General features: G+C 41.1%; 1 protein-coding gene across 1 annotated transcript in view; it reads left to right on the top strand.

The window, feature by feature from the left end:
• Positions 1 to 9,085: 9,085 nt before the first annotated feature.
• Positions 9,086 to 23,258, top strand: part of SLC17A8 (solute carrier family 17 member 8) — a 30,352-nt gene continuing 16,179 nt past the window's right edge. The window contains exons 1-4 of the mRNA XM_033010193.2: positions 9,086 to 9,169; positions 9,367 to 9,574; positions 16,123 to 16,375; positions 20,160 to 20,278. Of these exons, the coding sequence (XP_032866084.2) occupies positions 9,432 to 9,574; positions 16,123 to 16,375; positions 20,160 to 20,278 (515 nt within the window). The 5' untranslated portion in view covers positions 9,086 to 9,169; positions 9,367 to 9,431. The remainder of the gene's footprint in view (positions 9,170 to 9,366; positions 9,575 to 16,122; positions 16,376 to 20,159; positions 20,279 to 23,258) is intronic.

Genomic DNA, 23,258 nt, shown 5'->3' with positions numbered 1-23,258 from the left:
CAGAAAGATTTCTAAAAACATAAAGCTGTTCCTTGCTGTTAGTGACAAGCTGTAAAAGTCTATGAGACCTTAACTTTCAAAATTATCTGTAAAATATAGTAAAACTACCATAAGGTGTCACTATAACCCAAGCAACTTTCAAATAAATTGCAAACATAGAAATGTTCTTATCCATTTCCAAGATTTTCCTTATACTGCTTTGTGAAAGTAAAAAAGTAAAATAGTGTATTCCTGTATGCACAGAAATCATTGTTAAATGTATCTGTAGTAGCTACTGCAATGGTAGAGAAGCTCTGCCCTTTGTGAATAAATAGATGTATTTCACATAGTAACTTTCTATATAGAAATGCTTTTAAAGCCCTCCTCCTTACTGTGTAAGGTGTAATAAATTACCACTTAATTAGCAGTTTCCAGTTAAAATAACTATAATCCCTATTTCCATTATTGTTTTATTTGTTGTTAACATCCCAGGAGTCGCTATCTTTATTTCTTGTCCAACTGTGATCAAATTTCTTTCCTATTATCTATCTGATCAAGAAGCAGAAACTAGAAACTAAAGATTAATTTTTTAACTATTTGAAATTAATGCTGATTTTGCCACAGACATCAGGGAAACAGAGCATCTGAACATATTATTTGGGCTGACTCAACACAAAGCATTTTGACACATGAGGAAAGGACTCAGTTCTCATATATAGTAAAATAGAAATTGAAATCCTGAAGTCTTTGTATCTATCTTTATTTATGTAGGAAAAGTCCGGATGTAAAGCCATAGATTTCAAAACTTGGACCATTTTGATCATTTAATCCAAACCCTTGTATAACATGGGGTCCCAGGACACCCCCTTTATCTTTGATGTCAGATGCTGTAGATCTTGAAGGCTGAATTCCTATAGTACCCTTCTTTTATGTAATATTACAATGACTCCTACAGCTGTCAATAGAAATTGGGGCTCCAGTACACCAGGCACTGTACAAATACAAAGGGAGAAATGGTTTCACCCCAAAGTTTCATGTCTAATGATAAAATATGCTTTTCATCTGAGTGAATCTTTGCACATGCAAAGTGCTGAAAACAACTCCTTTGAGAAGGCAATATGAAAACTCCCCTAGGAACCCTGACCTCACCCTCTGAATCCTGAATTCATATTCTAATGCTGATAATCCCGTGTTTCCAGGGAGCACATATCTGACACAGGCTCTTACAAACAGATACTGTGGTAAGGTTTCTGATTTGAAAAGTGTTAACGCTCAGTTGATAGTATCAATGTCAGGTTGATTGATACTCAGTTACATGATAAATTAAATGATCTTCATTCACACTTACCTTTACATGGCCGCTTCTGCAACATGTGTAAATGTTTGTTCTTGTTGTGTCTGGAAAATAATTTTCTTGTTTCTTTTATTTAATGTACCTATAGCTGTGATTTCTGTTGGAAATATAATGGATGAGTGACTCTCACATGAAATCCACAATTGCCATTTTTTTTTTTTTTTTTTTGGAAATAATTTATTTCAGGAAAAAGCTGACTGCTGCGGTCCCCCACCTGAAGAAGCTGACCATGGGCAAGTGTCACGTGAGCATTTTTGTTCCTAGAGTGCTATGCCCCTGTGTCAGGAGAAATGCGGTATTACAACTCTTGTCTCATACTGGAGAACTTTTATTTGTTTTATTGAATGCTCTGCCTCCTGAGGTGAAGTGACAATTACAACTTTGAGTGACTTTCATGCTCCCTGAAACTTCAGAAAAGAAGGTAAAATAAACTCATTTAGAGATGTCATGCTTTCTAACCTATGATTTTGTGATTTCTTGGGACCCCAAATGTGATGTTAGCTTTTTGTCCTACTGAAACAAAATATATGGGATCATCTTGTCTCTTCCTCTGTGTCCCCACTTAACTTTTGAGCTGTTTTCAACCCTTTTTTGAGGAGTAAAATTTTCTAGGATCAGAGACGGAAAAGGATCTTTGTGCAGGAGTTACTAGGGCTCACTGAAAGAGCTTTAAACTAGATTTGAAGGAGGGAAGGGATAAAACCAAGCTCACAAGAGATAAGCCTGGGGACAGCACACCAATATTTGAGGGACAGTGTGCTAGCAAGGTCCTTCTCTCTGCCATCTTGGTGGAGGTAGGGGATGAAGATCCATGTGGCAGCAAAGATGCAAGGGTTATTGATGTGTTAGAAACCACAGAAGTGCCTGATATTGGTCACATAGGAACTAGGGTTTCTCTCCGCAAAAATGTAGTGGGATTAACTGAAATGCATCTGCACCAATGCATGCATATGGGCAACAAACAGGAGCTGGAAACCATTGTGTAGCAGGAAAACTCTGACATAGTTGCCATCACGGAAACATGGTGAGATGACTCACACAACAGGAGTGCTGCGATAAATGGCTATAACCGCTTCAGAGGGGAGAGGCTATGGGGTAGTCCTGTATGTTAGGGAGTGTTTTGATTGTCTAGAGCTTAATGACAGTGATGATAGTATTGAGTGTTTATGGGTAGGAATCAGAGGGAAGGCCAAGAAGACAGATATCATGGTGGGAGTCTGTTATAGACCACCCAACCAATATGAAGAGGCAGATGAAATATTCTATAAGAAGCTGGGGGAAGTCTCACAATTATTAACCCTTGTTCTTGTGTGGGACTTCAACTTACCAGGTATCTGCTACAATACAATACAGCAGAGGGAACAGTCTAGGTGGTTCCTGGGGTGTGTGAAGTCAACTTCCTGACGCACATGGTGAGTGAGACAACTAGGGAGGACACCCTGCTGGACCTGTTGTATGTGTACAGAGAAGGACTTGTGGGTGATGTGATGGTTGGAGGCCATCCTGGGAATAGTGATCATGAAATGATAGAGTTTTCAATTCTTGGAGAAGTAAGGAGAGGGGTCAGCGATGCTGCTACCTTGGACTTCTGGAGGGCAGACTTTGGTCTGTTTAGGAGAAGGGTTGACAGAGTCCTTTGAGAGGTAGTCCTGAAGGGCAGAGGAGTACAGGAAGGCTGTACGTTCTTTAAGAAGGAAATGTTAAAGGCACAGGAGCAGGCCATCTCCATAAGCCAAAAGATGAGCCAGCAGGGAAGATCAGCTGGCTGAATAGAGAGCTTTGTCTGGACCTCAGGATAAAAAGGAGAGTTTATGACCTTTGGAAGAAGGAGCAGGCAACTCAACAGGACTACAAGGATGTTGTGAGTTTATTCAGGGAGAAAATTAGAAGGGCCAAAGCCCAACTAGAACTTAATCTGTCTACTTCTGTAAAAGACAATAAAAAATGTTTCTCTATATATGTCAGCAATAAAAGGAGGATGCAAGGGGGAATATAGTGACAAAGGATGAGGAAAAGACTGAGGTACTTAATGCCATCTTTGCCTCAGTCTTTAATGGTAAGACCAGTTGTTCTTGGGATACCCAGCCCCCTGAGCTGGAAGACAGGGACGGGGGGCAAAATGAAGCCCCCATCATCCAAGGGGAAATGGTTAGTGACCTACTACACCACTGAGACTCACAAAAGTCTATGGGGCCGGATGGGATCCACTCAAGGGTACAGAGGGAGCTGGTGGAAGTGCTCACCAAACCACTTTCCAAGGGCTAGAAGGTGGATCCAGGGAACTATAGGCCTGTCAGCCTTACCTTAGTGCCAGAGAAGGTTATGGAGCAGATCATCTTGAGTGCCATCACACGGCATGTATGGGACAACCAGGTGATCAGGCCCAGTCAACATGGGTTTATGAAAGTCAGGCCGTGCTTGACTGAACGGTCCTCTTTCTATGACAAGGTGACCTGTTCAGTGGGTGAGGGAAAGTTTGCGGATGTTGTCTACCTAGACTTTAGTAAAGCCTTTGACACCTTTTCCCACAGCATTGTCCTGGAGAAACTGGCTGCTTATTGCTTGGACAGGTGTAACAAACTGGCTGGGTGGCTGGACCCAAAGAGTAGAGGTGAATGGAGTTAAATCCAGTTGGCAGCCAGTCACAAATGGTGTTTCCCAGAGCTCAGTATTGGGGCCAGTTTTGTTTAACATATTTATCAATGATCTGGATGAGGGGATCAAGTGCACCCTCAGTAAGTCTGCAGGTGACACCAAGTTGGGCGAGAGTGTTGATCTACTTGAGGGTAGGAAGGCTCTGCAGAGGGATCTGAACAGGCTGGATCAACAGGCCAAGGCCAACGGTATGAGGTTCAACAAGGCCGAGTGCTGGGTCCTGCACTTGGGTCACAACAACTCCATGAAATGCTCCAGGCTTGGGGCAGAGTGGCTGGAAAGCTGCCTGGTGGGAAAGGACCTGGGGTGTTGATCAACAGCTGGCTGAATATGAACCACCAGTGTGCCCAGGTGGCCAAGAAGGCCAATAGCACCCTGGTTTGCATCAGAAGTAGTGTGGCCAGCAGGGCTAGGGAAGTGATCATCCCCCTGTACTCAGCACTGGTGAGGCCGCACCTCGAATGCTGTGTTCAGTTTTGGGCCCCTCACCACAAAAAGGACATTGAGGTGCTGGAGGGTGTCCAAAGGAGGGCAACGAAGCTGGTGAAGGGTCTAAAGAACAAGTCTTATGAGGAACAGCTGAGGGAAGGGGGATTGTTTAGCCTGGCTGAAAGGAGGCTGAGAGGAGACTTTCTTGCTCTCTACAACCACCTGAAAGGAGGTTGTAGTGACATGGGCATAGGTCTTCTTTCCTAAGTAACAGGTGACAGGATGAGAGGAAACAGTCTCAAGTTGCACCAGGGGAGGTTTAGATTGGATATTAGGAAGAATTTCTTCACTGAAAAGGTTGTCCAGCATTGGAACAGGCTCCCCAGGGCTGAGCCACCATCCCTGGATGTATTTAAAAGACATGTAGATATCATGCTTAGGGACATGGTTTAGTGGTGGACTTGGCAGTGCTAGGTTAATGGTTGGATTCGATGATCTTAAGGGTCTTTTCCAACCTAAATGATTCTATGATTCTGTGAAATCTACCAGACAACTTTTACCAAGGTCTTGTCTATAGGAAAACTGTTGTCAAACATACACTGCTGTTGACATCAAAGTCTACCAATTGTAAGACCTAAGTGCAGATGAAACCAGTATTCATCTCTTCTGCTTCATTGTTTTGCTCCATTTGGAAGAAAAAAGGAGGTATTTAAAACTTCCAAAGAGACTTATTTTTGAAACATCAAAATGTTTTAATTCAGTTTAAAGAAATCTTAAGTTAGGGAGAGAGCGCACCCAGGATTTTCTAGCCTTTGAGCTCTTGGTTAGTGCTAAAAGACAAAGTCACCTGGGAAGCCCAGAGCCACAGATAAGTAACTCACTTTACAAACCACAAGTATCCTCCAAAGGAATAACAAGAGCAATCTCTGATCCAACAAGCCGCTCACAACCACCAGGGATGTAATCACATGGCCTTGAACTGAAAAGAAACAGATTAAAAATTAACAAGGTTATTCTAGTCTGACCTCAACTGCCCAGGCTGTGACAACATTTTTTTCCACTGGAGGACCCCAGCAGCCTTTGGTTATTGTAAAGGCTGACCACGAAGCATGAAGTGAAGCATTTTTATGTTAATTCAGCAGAGACACCAAAAGGTTAAATTGACTTTCCCAGGTTGTTAGTGTCAGGGTGTGAATGACTATGATGATTAAATATTTGTAAGAAGTTAAAATTTTTATATTTTCCAAACATTGGGAAAAGTGGCTGCTTGTAAGGCTGTATCAGGAATGGTAATTAACAGAAGCATACTGTCTGAATGACACCTGCACATGAAATGTGTATGCTATTCAGTCTGCACTGAAAACAGTAGCAAAATTCACCCTTTAAATGTGGCAAAGACTTTACCTCAACTGTTATTTTGAGGTATCAACAGTAGGAATAGCATAAAGATGATTTTTCTAGGCTTTTCAACAAAAGAAATAGCTGTAACAAATGAGATAGCCTCTAGGTGTACATTTAGTTACAGCTCTAGAAACTATTCTTCCAAGTGAGAGTTATGTTTATTGCTAGCTCTGACATTTTCATGCTTAGTTTTTTTAAGGGGATGTTGCAATCCTGAATCTAGCCCCATGTCTGCAAGGCACAGCTGCTGTTAGTATGGCACATCTATATGTGCACTTGACCAATTTCCAAGTTTTCTTAAAACTCATTTTACTCTTGACCGTCCAAGGTACTGATAGAATATGAGCCCACAGCAGTGGCTGTCTGCACGTTGGTTTTATGTCCATATTGGCTCTAAAATACAGTTTTAATACAGCCTTACTAGAGGTCTGTGGGGATATGAGTCTGTAGTTTCAGTCGTAACTACAAGTTGTAAGGGCCAGGAGTAGTTTCAGTTTTGCAAAATATGCCGTGTCTCGGACTTAGATTCCAGCTTGCAAGCAGCAGAATTACAATGATATGGTATAATACAGTGTGTTTTAAGAAGGTCTGAGACATCATAAGGAGAATCACAATGGGGTAATTTAATTTCAGTAAAAGAAAATTAAGGCATAAGGTTAAAACTGGAAAGAAAGAATTAGGAACAATGACAGCTGGGTCTATAAGGGCTATCATGTTAGGTCTTGTTAAGGAAAAGTGATTTCCACAGCTGATGCTCCAAAATGTGTACTGGCATTAGTTGCATAGGGATTGCCATGGCCCCATCCAGTGCATTCTTGCTGGGAATTGGGTGTTGCCCCAACAGACTGTGCCCCAACAGGAACAGGGCACTGCAAAGCTGCTGTGACACTCTCTGTGGCAGCTTTTTTGGAGTCTGGGCATTTTACTATGCTGTGAACCTGGGGAGGAGGAAGCGGAGAAGCAGTGCTGGTCCTGTTGAGCATCCACTCCACAGAGAAGCAAGAGTAACAGCCTTACTTTAAGCCTTAGGGAAGGAGTTGGTGAATTTCAAAAGAAGCCACCAGTGCAGCACTGCAGAACTGCAGGCAATGGAAGGATTGCAAAGTGTGAGGGGGAGGGGGAGGTGGCATCTGATGTGAGAATGCACAATTCTGTTAGTGGTGAGGTTAGCAATATTAGCAATATCCCTAATGAGAGTCCCTCCATCCGTGAAGGGAACGTACCCTGCCAGGTGCCAGCCAGGACATACCTCTGAGGGAGCTGCTTGAAGCATTCCCAAATGCACCAACACCAGACTTCAGACTTCTGTGTGAAATACAATTAGGGAATGCGTGGATAAATGAACAAATCACTAAATTTTGAGCATAGTTCCTTTCTTGTGTCTGCTATGTTCTCTTTTTAACTGAAGCAGCACCAAAAGTCCAGAAAGAAGGGCAAACTAAAACCCTCCGTTCCATAGCTGCTGGGAGATAGGGGTTTTGAACACCACTTTCCAACCTGAGCCCCAGTCCTCCAAGGTGAATTCATTGCACAAGAATTTGCACCATTTCCAGTTTGGATCTGGGTTCCTACATAGTTTCAGGTGTTCAGCTGTCTTAAGAGCATTCAGAAAACTATCCCAAATGCTAGCGAATATATGTTTGCTTAAATCAAATGTAGCTTCATTATATACTTCTACATGTATATATCCCTAAAAACATACATCCCTCTAATGTCTGGCAGTTAGACTGCTAAAGTGCATTTTCTGTGTGCCCTCTGAGAACTGGAGACCCTGTTTTAAAGCATGCACGTGACTGTGTTGGACCTGTGCTCCTTTCCACTGCCCCAGTGGGCCAGGGTGCGCCAGGGCCAGGGGTCTGGAGTGAGAAATGAGTAGGAATTGCCTTCTCTTGCTCAGCTGTGGTGATGGCCAGATTCAAGCCTGATCAGCATGAGGAGGAGGAGGTGCAGCTGCTCTCAGGGCAGCAAGGCATGCTGCAGGGAGGATTTGCCAGGCAGTCCTTGAGTTGGCAGTGAGAGCAGTTTCTATTCAACCCAACTAGACAGAAATACACCCAGAGAAGCCCTGCTACAGCCACACGAGCAGGTAGAGCTGGGAGCTGGCTGGACCCATGGCACTAGCTGTGCATACTGCTTGCTATGAGAGGACTGGCTGATAGGACAAATGTCTGAGTTAGCTGTGCTGAGCCCAGAGTTTTCCAACACTGCTCTACAGCACATGAATTATTCAAGGTGGCAAAAGAAACTGTAACCAGTTCAGCAACAAAAGAGTCTCCAGCCAAGTAAAACTTCCTCAGATCTCAAGCGCTGACTCTCCTCTCCTCTCCTCTCCTCTCCTCTCCTCTCCTCTCCTCTCCTCTCCTCTCCTCTCCTCTCCTCTCCTCTCCTCTCCTCTCCTCTCCTCTCCTCTCCTCTCCTCTCCTCTCCTCTCCTCTCCTCTCCTCTCCTCTCCTCTCCTCTCCTCTCCTCTCCTCTCCTCTCCTCTCCTCTCCTCTCCTCTCCTCTCCTCTCCTCTCCTCTCCTCTCCTCTCCTCTCCTCTCCTCTCCTCTCCTCTCCTCTCCTCTCCTCTCCTCTCCTCTCCTCTCCTCTCCTCTCCTCTCCTCTCCTCTCCTCTCCTCTCCTCCATAACCCAAACCCAATAATTGAGGCCTTGCCGAAAGCAGAATTTCTTTGTTTGACTCCAGCCAACATGCAGACTTGATGAGCATACTGGCAGGCTGCATTTTCCAAAAGTGTTTTCATTAAATAATTTCCACCATGCTAGAAAAAGTGTGTTCTCGTCAGGAAGTCACATTGAGTTGCACTGGTTCACCTCTTTCAGCCACTTTGTGTTTCAAAAATGCAGTGCATTTAATTTATAGCCAGCCTTTCATTGCTTATTCAAACAGGATTGCACCAATGCTTCTCTGCGTCTGTCTGCCCATGGGCCCAGGAACATCAATAATAAATGACCAGGCTGGGGACGGTGGCTCTGGGATCAAACCAGCAGGTGCATTGGGGTAGAGGGGCTCATCTGGGCGAGGAGTACATAGTGAATGGGAACTGTAGCTTGCAGTAATTCCCTCTCTGTGGAAAGAACTCGTAAATGTTTAATAAACTTCTTGCACTTGCCATAGATGAGGTCTTATTAATGAACCGGAGTGGCTTGAGGACAGGTATTGTGTCCGTTACTATAGCACCACCTTGTACAGGATCTCGGTGTGAAAGAGGCGGGGGGGGAGGGTGGGAGGCTCTGAGGATGAGCCCCGGCGAGCCAGCCTGAGGTTTGCCCGGGGAGCAGGCAGCCGCGTCCTGCCCAGGGGCACCGGCAGCTCACCAGCCGCAGCCTCCGGACTACCTGCCCCCGACAGGTACCCGACCCTGCCCGGGTGCGCGGCGGAGCCGCCGCGCTGGACCGCCGAGTCTCTGAGCGCTTCCGAGGGGGTTGCGCTCCAGAGCTCTTCCCGGCTGACTTTCTGGCTTTGGAAGATCTGTTTTGATTTATTTTTATTGTTTTTTTAATTATTATTTCCATTCTCCTTTCTTGAGCAACTGGTTGTTATTGCAGAGGTCACCGAGGGGACCAACGGAGGCTCCCGAATCTGGCATCGGGAAATATGACAGCAGAAGTGAATGCTTGTTAACATAAGGGATTTACTGAAGAAGAAAGACAAAATGCCTTTCCAAGGATTCAGTTCACTGAAGGAAAGATTTTTTAACCCAGGAAAGGAAGAGGTGAAGAACACCGTTAGTGACTCGCTGGGGAATCTGAGAAGGTAAAATCCAACAGAAAATTCCCAGACAGGTCCATTGGTTTAATTTATTAAAGAGGGATAAAGTATAGAAAAATGTATAAATATAAAGCAGAGTTTAGAGTTGCAAAATCACTATCTGAGTTCAGATAGAGACACTTTGCTGCAAGACAGAAGATGTAAAAGGAGCACTGTTACAACAGCATATGACTATAGATGATAGAATATTTATATTAAACAAAGGTGAAAATAAGTAATGAAATAGTGTTCTAACATTACAAAGAGCATGAAAAAGTGTTTTAATTTAAAAAGTTTAAAATAATTAAACGTGAATAATTCTGTAGTTTAGCTTGTGTGAGAAAAACTGATGTTTTAATGGGAATTAACACTCCCAAATGATGCCACTCTTGAAATTAGACTTGATGTTCCTAAATTACAGGGGTTTTTTTGGAGATCTTGTTCCAAATCAGTAAGAGAAAACGTAGTAAGTAGAGATGTTCATGTGTGTGTTTACTAATAAATTAGAAAGACAAAAAGGAGAAGCGGCTTTTTGTTAGCAAAAAGAGAAAGAAGACTAAAGATTTTTACCTTAATCTGACAGTTTATGAAACAACAAACTGAAATACTCTTATTTTCTGATAAATGAAAATATGATGTAATGAATAACCAGTTTCATAGATGGAAAGAAATTTCTCATTCAAATGGATGATTATTTCTATTCATAATGGCCACTGACAATATTTATTTGTGTAATCAATAGAAGAGAGCTAGAGGGTTCAGTGGCATTTCTTGTATGTTTGATGTAAAGTGTTTTAAATCTTTGTATGGATCAGGCCAATATTTTAACTGAATGTATTTTTAGTGATTGAACTGTATCTGCTTTCATATCCATCCCTTTACCTCCTTTTGGGAATGTTATTTTGAGTTGAGATATAGTTCTTGGCACATCCAAACATGTCTTTGATCACAAGAATATTATCAAATTTACATGCATTATACTACAGCATGTATAAGCAAGAAAATAGACATGTATACTTTTAAAGAAGTTACTAATGTGCCCTAGTAGATTGCCAGTTACACTATTTCTATACCATGTGAAGAGTACCTGTGTTCCATGCAGTTTCAACTTAACATTTCTTCATTAGGAGTGCTGTAGATGAAGTCTGATTTTTCCTTTTTTTACTTTTATGATACTCTATAGTAATTCTGGGGATTCAATTTTTCTTTTAAAACAGCAAGTTATTTATCCAATCATAAATTATCTTTGCTGAGGGCTCTGCTGGACAATTTGATCAAATACATGTAGGGTTTATATTTAGTGAATACATAATGTGGCAGTACACTGGGTTTGCTATGTGGAAATGGTATGCAAACTTTAAATTATCCAGATTACTCTCCTCTTGTAGCTGTGTCTCAAGGGTGTCATGCTGGTTACTACACAGTTGACAGTACTGGCATCCAACTTCAGCAACATTGCTAGTGAATCTGACCAAACCAAATCTGAGTTGAGGTACAAGAAAGTTTGCTGGAGTTAGTTGTTTTCTGCTTTAATCATACATATACCACTGCCTTTCTTAGATATACTAACCAGTGGAAGAAATAATCCAAACAATAACAGTTTTACTATGTCTGCAATCAGTTCTAAGTAACAATTGCTGCAAGTTGAGAAGTCTCAGGAAATATACAATCATATTTTAAGGTTTCTGTATGTTTTTAGCTTGAACTTCATTCTCTACAGCTTAGCCTACAAATGAGAGCATAAACTTCTATTCTTACATGATGTACATATGTATATGTACCAGCTGCAACCTCAATTTTGCTCTTCATCTAATCCAATTGGATTTAATATAATATAAATCAGTGAAGAATTTGGTTTCTCTTCTAGCATTTGATAGATGATTAATTATACTGCACATACTTGATTAGGTCTCCAAGTGTGATTTCTGACTGCCGTGTGTTGATGTGGGATTAAAACTAGCAAAGTGGGTAGGAAAATATATTTTATGACAGTAAATATGACAAGTCTATGCCTTTCTACCGCATCTTGTCTGTCTTGCAAACAACAGAGCAGATTCAGAAGCCTGTGTCTGGCAAGACCAGCTGCCAGATACTGGCTGCTCCATAGAGATTGTCCACAGACAAGTTCAAGTGCTAAAGCACAGGCGGTGTAAAGCAACTTACTGCTTCTTCACAGGTGTGTAGCAACATCAAATTATTTTGTGGGTGCTGCAAAACAAGAGTGTGCCCACATGAGGTTGCTTTAGGGAAGCTGGATCCTGGAAAGGAGGCAAGGGGGACTGAACTGGCGACACCCAAGAGTGGTCCTTTCTTAGGCTGTTGCCAGTGGTTTTATTTGTGAGATCTTAGAAGATGTTTAAAAAATGTTTTAGGTTTTTTGCACAACATAATTTTTTATGCAAAATGGGGTTTGTTCTTGATTAGATAAATACAGTGGGGCAGCAAACAAACAAAAAAAAATTAAAGGATTCACGGCTTGAGCAAATAGATACCAGAGCTGGGCTCTGAAAAACTTATAGGTATCCCAGAAAATAAAGCTTTTCCTGCAGAGCTTCCTGGCAGGCACAAACACTTTGGGCCTTCTGTGAACTTAGTGTAGTCAAAGAAAAATTTATAAACCGAAGTAAAATCTCAGGCTCTGCCTAATCTGAGCATTTCAGGAGTCTTGGACCAGCTAATGGCAACTGTGGGCTTACTGATGAAGTGAGAAGTGGCTAAGTGGGTTTACAACAGTAATGTCACTGTTAATGTGAAAAGTCATGTGGGCCATTTCACACAGCTGCTTTATGTAGTCTGGGCCCTTATAGGTGTAGCCCTGGCTGCTGCACTTTTCCCTCAATGAATTGGGCAGCCTAAACTGCTAGAAACTGCAACTTGAAGCTGGGCGATATACCCTTGCATTGGACAGGGCTCATCCGTCTGTGCTAGGTCATAGACTTAGTCCTCTCAAATTTTTCCTTTGCACACAAGTACAGATTTTAGTGAAAAAGAAAAATTTTTGGAATTTCTTTCAGTCTTCCAAAATTCTGTAAATACCAGAGTAGTCATTCAATAAAGAAGAAATATTTTGCATACAGTTACTATGACATTTGGGCACAGAACATGGACGCAGATATCTTCAAATAGCTTAGCTCTTCTTACTTGCCAAGTGTTGTATGTTTGCTGAAAAAAGGAAGCCGATAGATGTTAGGACTGAACAGTTCCCATGCAGCAAAATGCTCTCCTGCATCAGTTAGACAATTAGAGAGCACTGGCTTTGAAGCAGTTTTCCTCTAAATCATTGGTGTACAACAAGTGACAATTTTCAATGGCACTACCAAAATATATGAATTAATTGGAAGATCTTTTAGTGGAATTATCATACCTTCATTATATACCTGTTCAATAAAATAAAGCCAAAAATTTAGGTCAAACACCAGCTCTGTGAATGTCTGCACTGCTAATGCTTTATCCTGGCTCCATTTTTGGTATGCTATGGCAAAATAGTTTTCTCTAAGACAAATCTGCTATAGTAGGGTTAACATTAAGCTTTGGGGATATGAAATATACTGTGTGGATTTGGGGTCATGCATGGATCAGTCCTCAACTTGTTTTTATTAATGAGTAGTTGAATACAATAGTAAAACAATTAATTTCTCTGCAGAAGCAATGTTGGCCCATAGTGCTAGTCCTGGATTACCACTTCTAACAGTGAATTAGGAGCAGAAGGATGTTTTCATGCCTATCTGAATTGACAGCCAGATGAAAATGTCCAGATAGGAACAGATGTTTTGGCTTTGCATGATGTGTCTAATCTTTGCCAGCTGTCCAAAATAATGCACCAATTAAAGCCTAATGTCTCTCTTATAAATAGAGAGACTGGTAAATGTATAAAAATTTGAGAAATTGTGCTTTGATTTAATTCAATGTATATCTTAGACTATGTTAGAGGAAGACAATTAAATTACTCCTTTTGGTTTGTTAATAACTTTTTTGAGATGACAACAGTTCTCAAAAATAATTATTCAATTGTCCTTTCACTTCCTGAAATTGTGCTTTGATTTAATTCAATCAATCTCTTAGATTATGTTAGAGGAAGACAATCAGATTACTACTTTTGCTTTGTAAATAACTCTTTCTAGATGAGAACAGTTCTCAAAAATAATTATTCTATTGTCTTTTCACTTCCTGAGGTCTTTATTTCTGATATTTTATTCAGTTTACACCTACCTATATTAGCACACAGAGCATGAAATATATGGTGTCTTCTTTTTAAAGTGCCTGACTGCATTACCTTCTGTACTCTCATTTCACTAACAAATGCTGTTTCCCTGCCAGTGAATCATAAGATCTCAATCACCTTCAATAACACCACAGTAATATCACATTTCCTGTGTTACCTTGCTGTAATGCAAAGTCTCCCCTCCAGCCTGACAATGAGCTAATGATCTAACTTTGCAGTTAGCACTGCTTTGAGCAAGGGATTAAATCAAATAATCCGAGGAGTTCCCTTCTGGCCCCAAATTCTCTGATTCTAGTGTTTCTTGGAAATGTGAGCTGATGGTTTGTAACACGCTTTTTTTCTTTTTGCTAAGACTAAGGCTAAAGTAATGGTTTTATGATATGAGGTAGAAAGGAATAATATAGCAAATGATGCACCAGTTAGCCTATAGCTCTAAAGCGTAGAAATACAGAGATTTTAAAATTAAACTTCATATTGGAAATATATATATAAGTCCACAGGAACTGGTCCTGGAAGCCATACTTACCAACTGTATTTCCAAAACCTTTAGTATAGAGAGAGTACTATCTGTTAAATTATGGGTAGTACGTTAGATTTAGAGCAACTGGAGAAAGCTGTGATTCAACCAACAGGGTTCTCCCAAAAGACCCAACGAGCTACTGTGTAGATCAGACAGGTATAGCCCATCCATGTATGTTCTGTCAACATTTCTTTATATCCAGAAGTGTATTAAATTTCAAATACACTCAGCCAGATGTGTGAAAGAAGGAAATAAGTTGCTTCTTATCAGAAAAGAGTGAATGAAATAATTTTATCATTTTATATGGCAAGCTGGGCTTCCTTTAGATTAAGTAACTGTTCATATTTTCACAGCACTGAGAGAAAATCCAAGGCAGACACAAAAGGAGTTGGATCCTGAGCTCATTGCTTGAGAACAATGCCAAAACTGAAAGGCTTCATGACGTAGCTGCTGATCAATGCCTCCTTTTAGTAAACATTTAACCTTAAGCTCATGGGTAGTGTTCAGTGGGCTAGTCATGTATTCACAGCTAATCATGTGTTTAAGTGTTTCAGCATGTCTAAACCCCATATTCTGCATTTAAAATAATTGCATGGGAAGAAAGGATATTAGAAAAAAAGCATTTAGTTCCAGTCCAGGGCTGTGTGTTCAGTTCTTTCTCACCTCAACTTACCTACTAGAGACTTTCCCTGGTTGTGCAGCGCAGGATGTTAACAGCTCAAATCAGATTTGGAGACCAAATTAATTTTTAATTGCACTGTCATGCAATTCCAGATTACATGGAGTGTCATTTTGTTTAATAAGCATCTCTCAGTTGGAATGCTTGTAGAAAAAGGAAAGGTTGGATACTCAAAGCTGGAGGAGCCGCACTCCGACGCTAGCTGGTAGCTGATGGGCAACCTCTGACAGGCTGAAATGTCTGGGTACCATTTGCTCCTATCCCAAATAGATGGGAGACCCCCTCATCCCTGGCACCTTCCCTCCCAGTTCCTCCCAACTGCACTGCAGTTGCCACACCAAATTTGATCCCAGGCGAAGCCCTTTCAGCCTCCACTGCTGAGGATTGATGAATCAGCAGCCCAGAAAATTGCTGTCTTCCTTCAGATCTCATTTAATATTAAGTATTTTACACAAAGGGAAACACGTTCAACAATAGGAGTTGCAGGGGTTCGCTTTGCAGGGACCTAAGTCCTTGTGGTGAGAGGATGTTTTATTGGAGAGGGAACATGTGGCCTCAAATCCCTTCAGGCAGAGAAAGCCTGGGCCTGGCTCTTTTACATCTTATGTAGGGGCTCTGATACCAGAGACTTTTCCCCTTTTCAGTATAGCCCTGCTTTTTGTCTCACATGTGAAAACAAATTCACAGGGAGTTTTTGGCTGAGCAAAATCATGCTTTGTGCTGTATTTGCCCTTTTCTTGAAACCTACTGCCAGCTCTGCTTAGTGGACCTAATTAGAAATTATGATTCATTTTTTCATATGTGTATTTTCCTAACAGCCAGCAGAATTCATCACAACAGAGCTCGGTTTAAGTCTCATAATAATGCTCATGAATAGCCTGTGAATTTCTCCAGCTAGCTATCCAGCTAGGTAGCTCAGAATTACAAACTTTATAGGTTGTTCGTGAGAAAGTGTAGTCTACGATAACCTTTCAAAACCTGCCCAGCATTAACTCATCATACCACCAAGACACAAAGGCCTCACAAGGAGATGATTTAGCAGCTGACTGGAGCATGTAACTGCCCATCTACATTTCAGCGAATTTTACCGAGGCAATGTGGCATTTCCATTTTCTCTTTCTTCATCCATTTAGGAAAATCGATGGCACCAACATAGAGGAGGATCACATTGAGCTGACGGAAGAGGGACGGCCTGTGCAGGCAAGCACCCACAAGCCAGCACCGTGCGATTGCCACTGCTGCGGGCTGCCCAAGCGCTACATCATTGCCATAATGAGCGGCCTGGGCTTTTGCATCTCCTTCGGAATTAGGTGCAACTTAGGCGTTGCCATCGTGGAAATGGTGAACAATAGCACTGTTTACATTAATGGAAAACCAGAGCTGCAGGTGAGAAAAAAATCTTCCTTTCACTGTTCTGAGCAGACCCCATTGCAAAATCATCGAAGTGCCACATATCGAAGTACTGTGTACATACAGATCAAAAACTGAGGGAGACACATGAGTCTCGATTCACCTGGATGTGTAGGTGCTTAATTCTTATTTAAGTGTTGAAGTCACATTAAAAATCTGTAAGATCCGAGGATTTGCAATGTCATAAAGGATGTGAGTAGCAAAAATGAGAACTGAATTGACTTGCATGTCTATCAGGCCCCTGATAGACCCCCCTTTCAGTTGTAGACCAATTTTATTGTGGTGGCAGAAGCTTTTACTATTTACTATCTCTCAGGGAAGTGCACTCTGAAGCTGCTGCAGAAGGAATTAATTGCTGTACATAGTGCTGCACTCTATTCAGATCAGTAGATGACTTTCAAGACCTTAAAGTAGCCACTAGCAATAAGGCAACAGGCTTTTACAGGTTATTGACAATGCGGACTGTTATCTAGAGCTATGCAGAGCTTGATGCCAAGCTATTTTCAAATTTGCAGTAGATGGCATGTGGTTCACAGCAGATGTCTACAAACCTTTAACAATGCACTCAAGGAACTGCAAGTTCAATCCACAGCTTAGTTTCCCCAGTCCTGCCTTGGTATAGGACTGAGAAACCGTGAGTCCCTTTATGAGTCGAACCTTTACATTTTCTCTACTTGTTGATTTATTTTTTTTATACTTTTAGTTATTTTTATGCTAACAAATTATTGACACAAATATTGACTCTTACCTTTTGATTCCCCTTGTGCTGAGGTCTAGGAGAAAAGCCACTACAGAAGAACAATGTATCATCAGACCCTCCCAGTGAGTGGAGGCTGCCCCCAGCCCATGGATACCCTTTGTTTGTCAGCATATTCCCTAAAACAAACCACATCTCCTAGAGAGGTAGATACCTTCTGTCATGTTTCTAGAGATGAGTGAAAAGCTGTGCAATTATTCATCATCTTTTCTACCAGCTATTTTAACTTTTGGTAAAGAAAATTACAGATAGTTTCTATAACAAATTTCCAAAGTTCAAAATATGCCTGCTGCATGACTTGTGGTCAGAGGAGCTATTGATCTGCAAAGATCAAAGATGATGTTTTTGAATCTAGGGTTGAGGATTAAGTATATCTTCTTTCTTTTCCCACATTATGCTATGGCCAGTCCTTCAGTGTTTTTCTCAACCCTTCCCAGCAATCAAGTAGAGTGTCAAATAAGTATCAAGAGTATCAAACAAGACTCGGTAAACCCCAGAAAGATTTACCAAAGTGAATTAAGTTTCCTACTGGGGAGCAGCGCTGTGGAAAGGGACCTGGGGGTCCTGGTGGGTGACAAGCTCAATATGAGTGACTAGTGTGCTGTAGTGGCAAAGAAAGCCAACAGGATGCCGAGTTGCATCAAAAAGGGCATCACCAGCAGAGATAAAGAAGTTATTATCTCACTCTTCTCAGTGCTTGTCAGGCCACACTTGGAATACTGTGTTCAGTTTTGGTCCCCACTATACAAAAAAGATGTGGACAGGCTGGACAGGGTCCAGAGAAGGGCTGCAAAGATGATCAAGAGACTGAAAAGCCTGCCATATGAGGAAAGGCTGAGAGAACTGGGTTTGTTCAGCCCTGAGAAAAGAAGGTTTAGGAAAGACCTTATCACCATGTTCCAGGATTTAAAGGGTGGCTACAAAGAAGATGGAGACTCCCTTTTTACAAGGAGTCACATGGAAAATATGAGGGGTAATGGGTACAAGTTATTCCTGGGGAGATTCTGTTTGTTCACAAGAGAAAAGTTTTTCACAGTGAGACCAATCAGCCATTGGAATAATCTCCCCAGCGAAGGGGTGGATTCTCCAACACTCGACACTTTTAAGATTTGTCTGGACTGAGTTCTGGGCCATCTTGACTAGATCATAGTTTTGCTGAGAAAGGCTGGACCAGATGATCCTTGAGGTCCACTCCAACCTGGTATTCTATGATTCTGTGATTCTAGTTCTTCCTCTTCTTCAATCTCCTCTGATCAGCTCCTGCTGCTTAGACTTGCTGCTGAATTTGTATTTATTCAGTCTAATTCCTGCTTCATGTGATCCTGCTGGGACGTCATGGTTTTGTATCTCACCCTCGAGCAAAAGAAACAATGTGCCTGCATAGGCTGGGAAGCTCAGATGAAGTAGGTTGAGGAAATTTGGACAAACTCCTCTCACAAATCTCAAATTATTCTGTCTGGGCATGAGCACCTCCTGATACAGGAACTTTTTCCACGTCTCATGGTGTTTCTGCCTTCAGAAATTAACACTGCCTAGAAACTAAGCTGGAAATCACTAGTAGAAAATTAGGTATTTAAAACAGAAACATAACTCAGCAGAGAAAAGTGGGTGTATTGTCAGAATGCATATTGATGGAGAGGGAAATCCTTTAGTTCTCTGTAAAGATGTCTGACTAATTAATGTCATCCTTTTCCCTGCAGGTCAAATGATGAGCTGTTTTTTAGTTGACTAGTTTGGGAAAAAAAAAAATCAACCTACTGGGGAAAACTGGTTCTCCTTTTTACATGTAGAAAGTAATACAGAAAAAAAAAAAAAAAAAAAGATGTTAAGGTTTATCCCTCTAGTTTTCATTTTTCCGCAGTGTTTTAGTGACAGTTTTAATTCTGAATCTAAGACATCTGTGCTGCTTCTTCACATTATGCTTAGCCACCTTTTCCTGCTGTGTGATTAGCATAAAAATGATCATGAAGCAAAACATCATGGTTTCAATTTGCTCCAAACCAGTTCTTCTGAACTGAGAGTTCAAGGAGAAAAAGTTGACACTGACCTCACATTGGTGTGATTATACTGAGCCAGGACCTGTCTGACCTCCCAGAATGGAGGGCAGGAGGGGCACCTTGGATCCACCTTTCTTTTCTTCACTTCTTCTATGTTTTGTCCTGGGCTTTGGCTATCCCTCCTCTGAGCAAGGTATGTCAAACAGGGTCATCAAAGAATAGGAACATCCTTGTTCAGGATCCTTGAGAAGATGGAAACTGCTTAGTATCCAAGGATGAGGTGTATGGTGAAAGTATTTCCCTTGGCTGCAGATATTTTTGGCTAGGAACCATCTACGACCGACCTGTGACTGGTCTTCTGTATCCAAATCTAGACCTACAACTGGCATCACTTTTAATAAAAGATAAACTAGTCAGCTAGCTAATGTTATCTAGTTTTATTTCCAGATTGTTTTGTCTTCAGGTGTTACCCCTCTCCAACCCCTCCCTCCCCTTTTTCTGCTCCCATGCCACTTAATGAAGATGGTTAATGGCCAGAGTTTGTCCCTGACAAGGAGAACCATGGATAACCCTGATCAGGAAGCTGACCAACCCCAAAGACCTAAGCAAATTTGATAATCTTGGGGAAATGGATATATCAATTGAAAGGCATCATGTCCTTGCTATAACACTGAGCAGGCTTGAAAAAGGGGTTTCAGGACGAAGCAGCCCAGTGAGAAGCAGTGACAAGTGGCAAAGATGAAGGTCCAGCATTAGCTGCCTTCTGGCTGAAACCTTTCCCCCTCCTATCTGCCCGACTGAAAGCTAAGAGCAAAAGCAATAATCTCACATGGGAATCTGACATCTTTTTCCCTTAACTGGGGAGTTTCAAGCTCAGCAATGCTAGCCAGCATAAAGAGGCTGCCTGGAATTGGAGGATGAGGTGACTTCTGCGTGACTTCCAAACAGAGGTTATCTTACTACGAGCATGCTTCATCTTACAGCATTTTTTCTGTTTCCTTTACAGAAAGCCCAATTCAACTGGGATCCAGAGACGGTTGGACTCATTCATGGCTCTTTTTTCTGGGGTTACATTGTGACACAAATTCCAGGAGGGTTCATCTCAAACAAATTGGCTGCTAACAGGTAAGAAAAGAATAATCAAAAGAATTAGGCTTTACAGCCTGATGGCAGTTTTATTCTCTTTAAATTATGATTACCAAAACAGTGAATTAGTGTGTTTTGGGAATACTTCTGAAACTGAACGTGCAGTATTTATGTCTATAACCAAAAATGGGACTAGATTTCCATTATGGGTCCATTATGGCTCATTCTCCCAATTTAGCTTATTCATCTCAAATACTTACACAATTCTTCTCTAAACAATAATGCTTTCTGGAAAGCTTTAGGAAAATTATACCTAGTGCTTCAGACAATGTTTGTAGCATTTCAGATGTTGTCTTAGTGCTTTTTAGCATAACACCAAACAAGAATTTTCCAACAAAATTTGACTTTCCGCTTTAAAAATTCCCTGTGGACTGAAGCTGGGCACGTAAGAATTAAAGAAATATTTGTGTTCTAAAGACACAAATCCATCCTTGAGTGCACAGATATCTTTGCTATGGCTAGATACAGTACTGACTGTAATTAAGGTTACCTAGAACTTCTAGTAGAGCCTCATGAATTCTGTTTGGTGAACTCAGAGCACCTATAGATTTCTTCTATGCTCATCGTATTTGTGGGCTGATTTTTTTTTTTTTTTAATTCAACTGCTTTTGAAAATTAGAGTAAGAACAGTAGCTAATTTTGCCAAAGTTAACTTTGTTTTGAGGCTTTACTTCAAAAAGTTCTCAGAGCTTGGAACATGATCAAAAGAGAAAGGGAGATTGTCTGAAGAGATCTGGTTGTGAATGAGCTCATGAGATGTGCATGTTAAGGGTATTTGGGATCTTTAGATTAAAAAGGTGGTTGGTACTCATTTCATTCTCTTCAAACAGCACATGACCTGCCTACAAACACTTTCAGAATTGGAAAAGGTCTTGAAGACCAGTTCTATATTGTTTTCCCCAAAATCAAATTACTTTGCTCTCTGAATTCTGTTAAGAGCTATAGGGGTTACGAGACTGCCTGGGTGTTCTTCCCACTCCAGGACAGAGTCATCCCATAGAATTGCCTGGAAGGTCAGTCCCAACTCCCCTCTGTCCATAAAAAAAAGTTACTCAGAGTTCAGTTTGCACTGCTTCTTCAACACTACTAGCATCCTCAATTATTAATTTATCTACCACACAAAACTGCCTAAGCAGAGTATTTTTCCATCTGCCGGATAAGCCAAACAAATTAGCTAAGCTTAATCATTTCCCCAGCCTTTCTAATCTTGCCACCAGCTTTTTCAGCAGAAGGGCCCCAGAACACAGATGTGCATGCTGTTGGTTGAATAATTCAGAATATTATTAGTTTGGCTTTTGTTTCCTTAATTTTCTTGCAAACAGTAAAATCAAACATGTTTACACTGTAACGCAATGTATTCTGTCAGCAGGATATTTCCTTAGGTACATGTTGTGCATATGCACAGAAGGCTGTATTTCTGTCCCCACGAGAGTTTCAGACTTCATCTAATACTGTAGTACAACACCACATTATGGATTTGACTATCATAACTGGGCTTAGGAGTAGAATTTGCTGAGAAACAGTATCCCCAAAGCTGAGCTCAAAGAGAATTTCTGTTCATGGTAATAAGATCCACAGGCCTGGTTAATTCCATGTTTTTGCTTTATTTCTTGTTTCCTCAAGCATTTTCATCTTGGGTAGATTCACCAGTGGTGACGAGTTTCTGTTTCAGAGGGGTGACTTTCTAAGACCCGGGGCAGGAAACCAGGAAACTTGAGGCCAGTCTGTGAACCCACCACCCCTAGAAAGACAAATGCTTTCTTTTGTCCCAGCTGTACTCTGGCAGTGAGATTTATTATTCCATCGTATTACTGACATTACAGACTTAGGTACAGACTCTTCTGTCACCCGTTTGTTGTACCTGCTCAGCACTGTGCAACCCTGAACATACATAGACATCCCCACCCCAGGAACTTCTATAATGCAAATAATTATCTGTAGTAATGTGGGAATCAAATGGGTCTCAGAACAGCTGAAAATATTGAGTGCCTTGTGGTTTTGCACCAAAACCATCTAATACCATGTAACTTGCTTTATACCTTTGTCCAAATTTGTGTAGGTCTGCATTCCATCAAAAAGTTCATGAACCATTTAGTGACACTATCCCTTTAACTAGCTGCTTATCCTCAAATGTGCATCTAAACATAATTTCATCATTGTTTGGTGGTGACAAGGATACATGAAACATAAAGAACCTCCTGATATTGTTTTTTAGTAAAAACACCCTGCTGGTCAGAGGAGTTTGTCACTAAAAATGTCTGTTTTGATCCCAAAGTGGCAGCTGGCTGGGGATCACAGCAGTGAGGAGAGAAGAATATGCGAATAATTGAAAAGAACTGGGATACTTTTAGTCATGGTGAAGACCAACTTCTCTGGGATAAATGGCAGTGAACTCCTTGAAAGATGCTGTCTCTTTGTGGAAACACTACTCAACCTCTTAAATAGTAGCAGGAAAGTGGTTAGTATAAATGATGCATTTACAATCTAGGCATATTAAGAGTTGGTACTAAATGAAGTAGCAGAGATTGGAAACTCAGTCTCCAGAGCTGTTTGGATAAGTAAATAAGTTCTCCTTCTTAAGGTTTATTCCTTCATGTGCTTATTAATTTACATAATTTGCTGTTGTTCCCCGAGACTGTCAATAGCATTATGATAACAGACATGATATTTCTATTAGTGGCAAGAAGCAAGGTGCAAAACTCTTTTCTTCACTGATCATAATAAAGAGCTAACTAATACTTATTTCTCAGTTAAATGTTTACTTGGATTTGAAAGCAGTCACCAAAATGTCAAGATATGATCATAAGCTTTGTATTCTACTTCAGATTTTCAGACAGCTTTCTATATAAATCCAGTTCTTTGTCACTTCTCTCTGCCAGTCTACCCAGCCTCTTTGCTTTTGTGTTCATCTGTTGAGTGCTTTCTTGTCATTCAGATTATGAGCTGTCTAGGCATAGAC

The sequence above is a fragment of the Tyto alba genome, unplaced genomic scaffold, assembly GCF_018691265.1.
Source record: "Tyto alba isolate M040663 unplaced genomic scaffold, T.alba_DEE_v4.0 Super-Scaffold_2, whole genome shotgun sequence".
NCBI lineage: Eukaryota > Metazoa > Chordata > Aves > Strigiformes > Tytonidae > Tyto > Tyto alba.
This window is presented reverse-complemented; position numbering and strand designations above follow the sequence as displayed.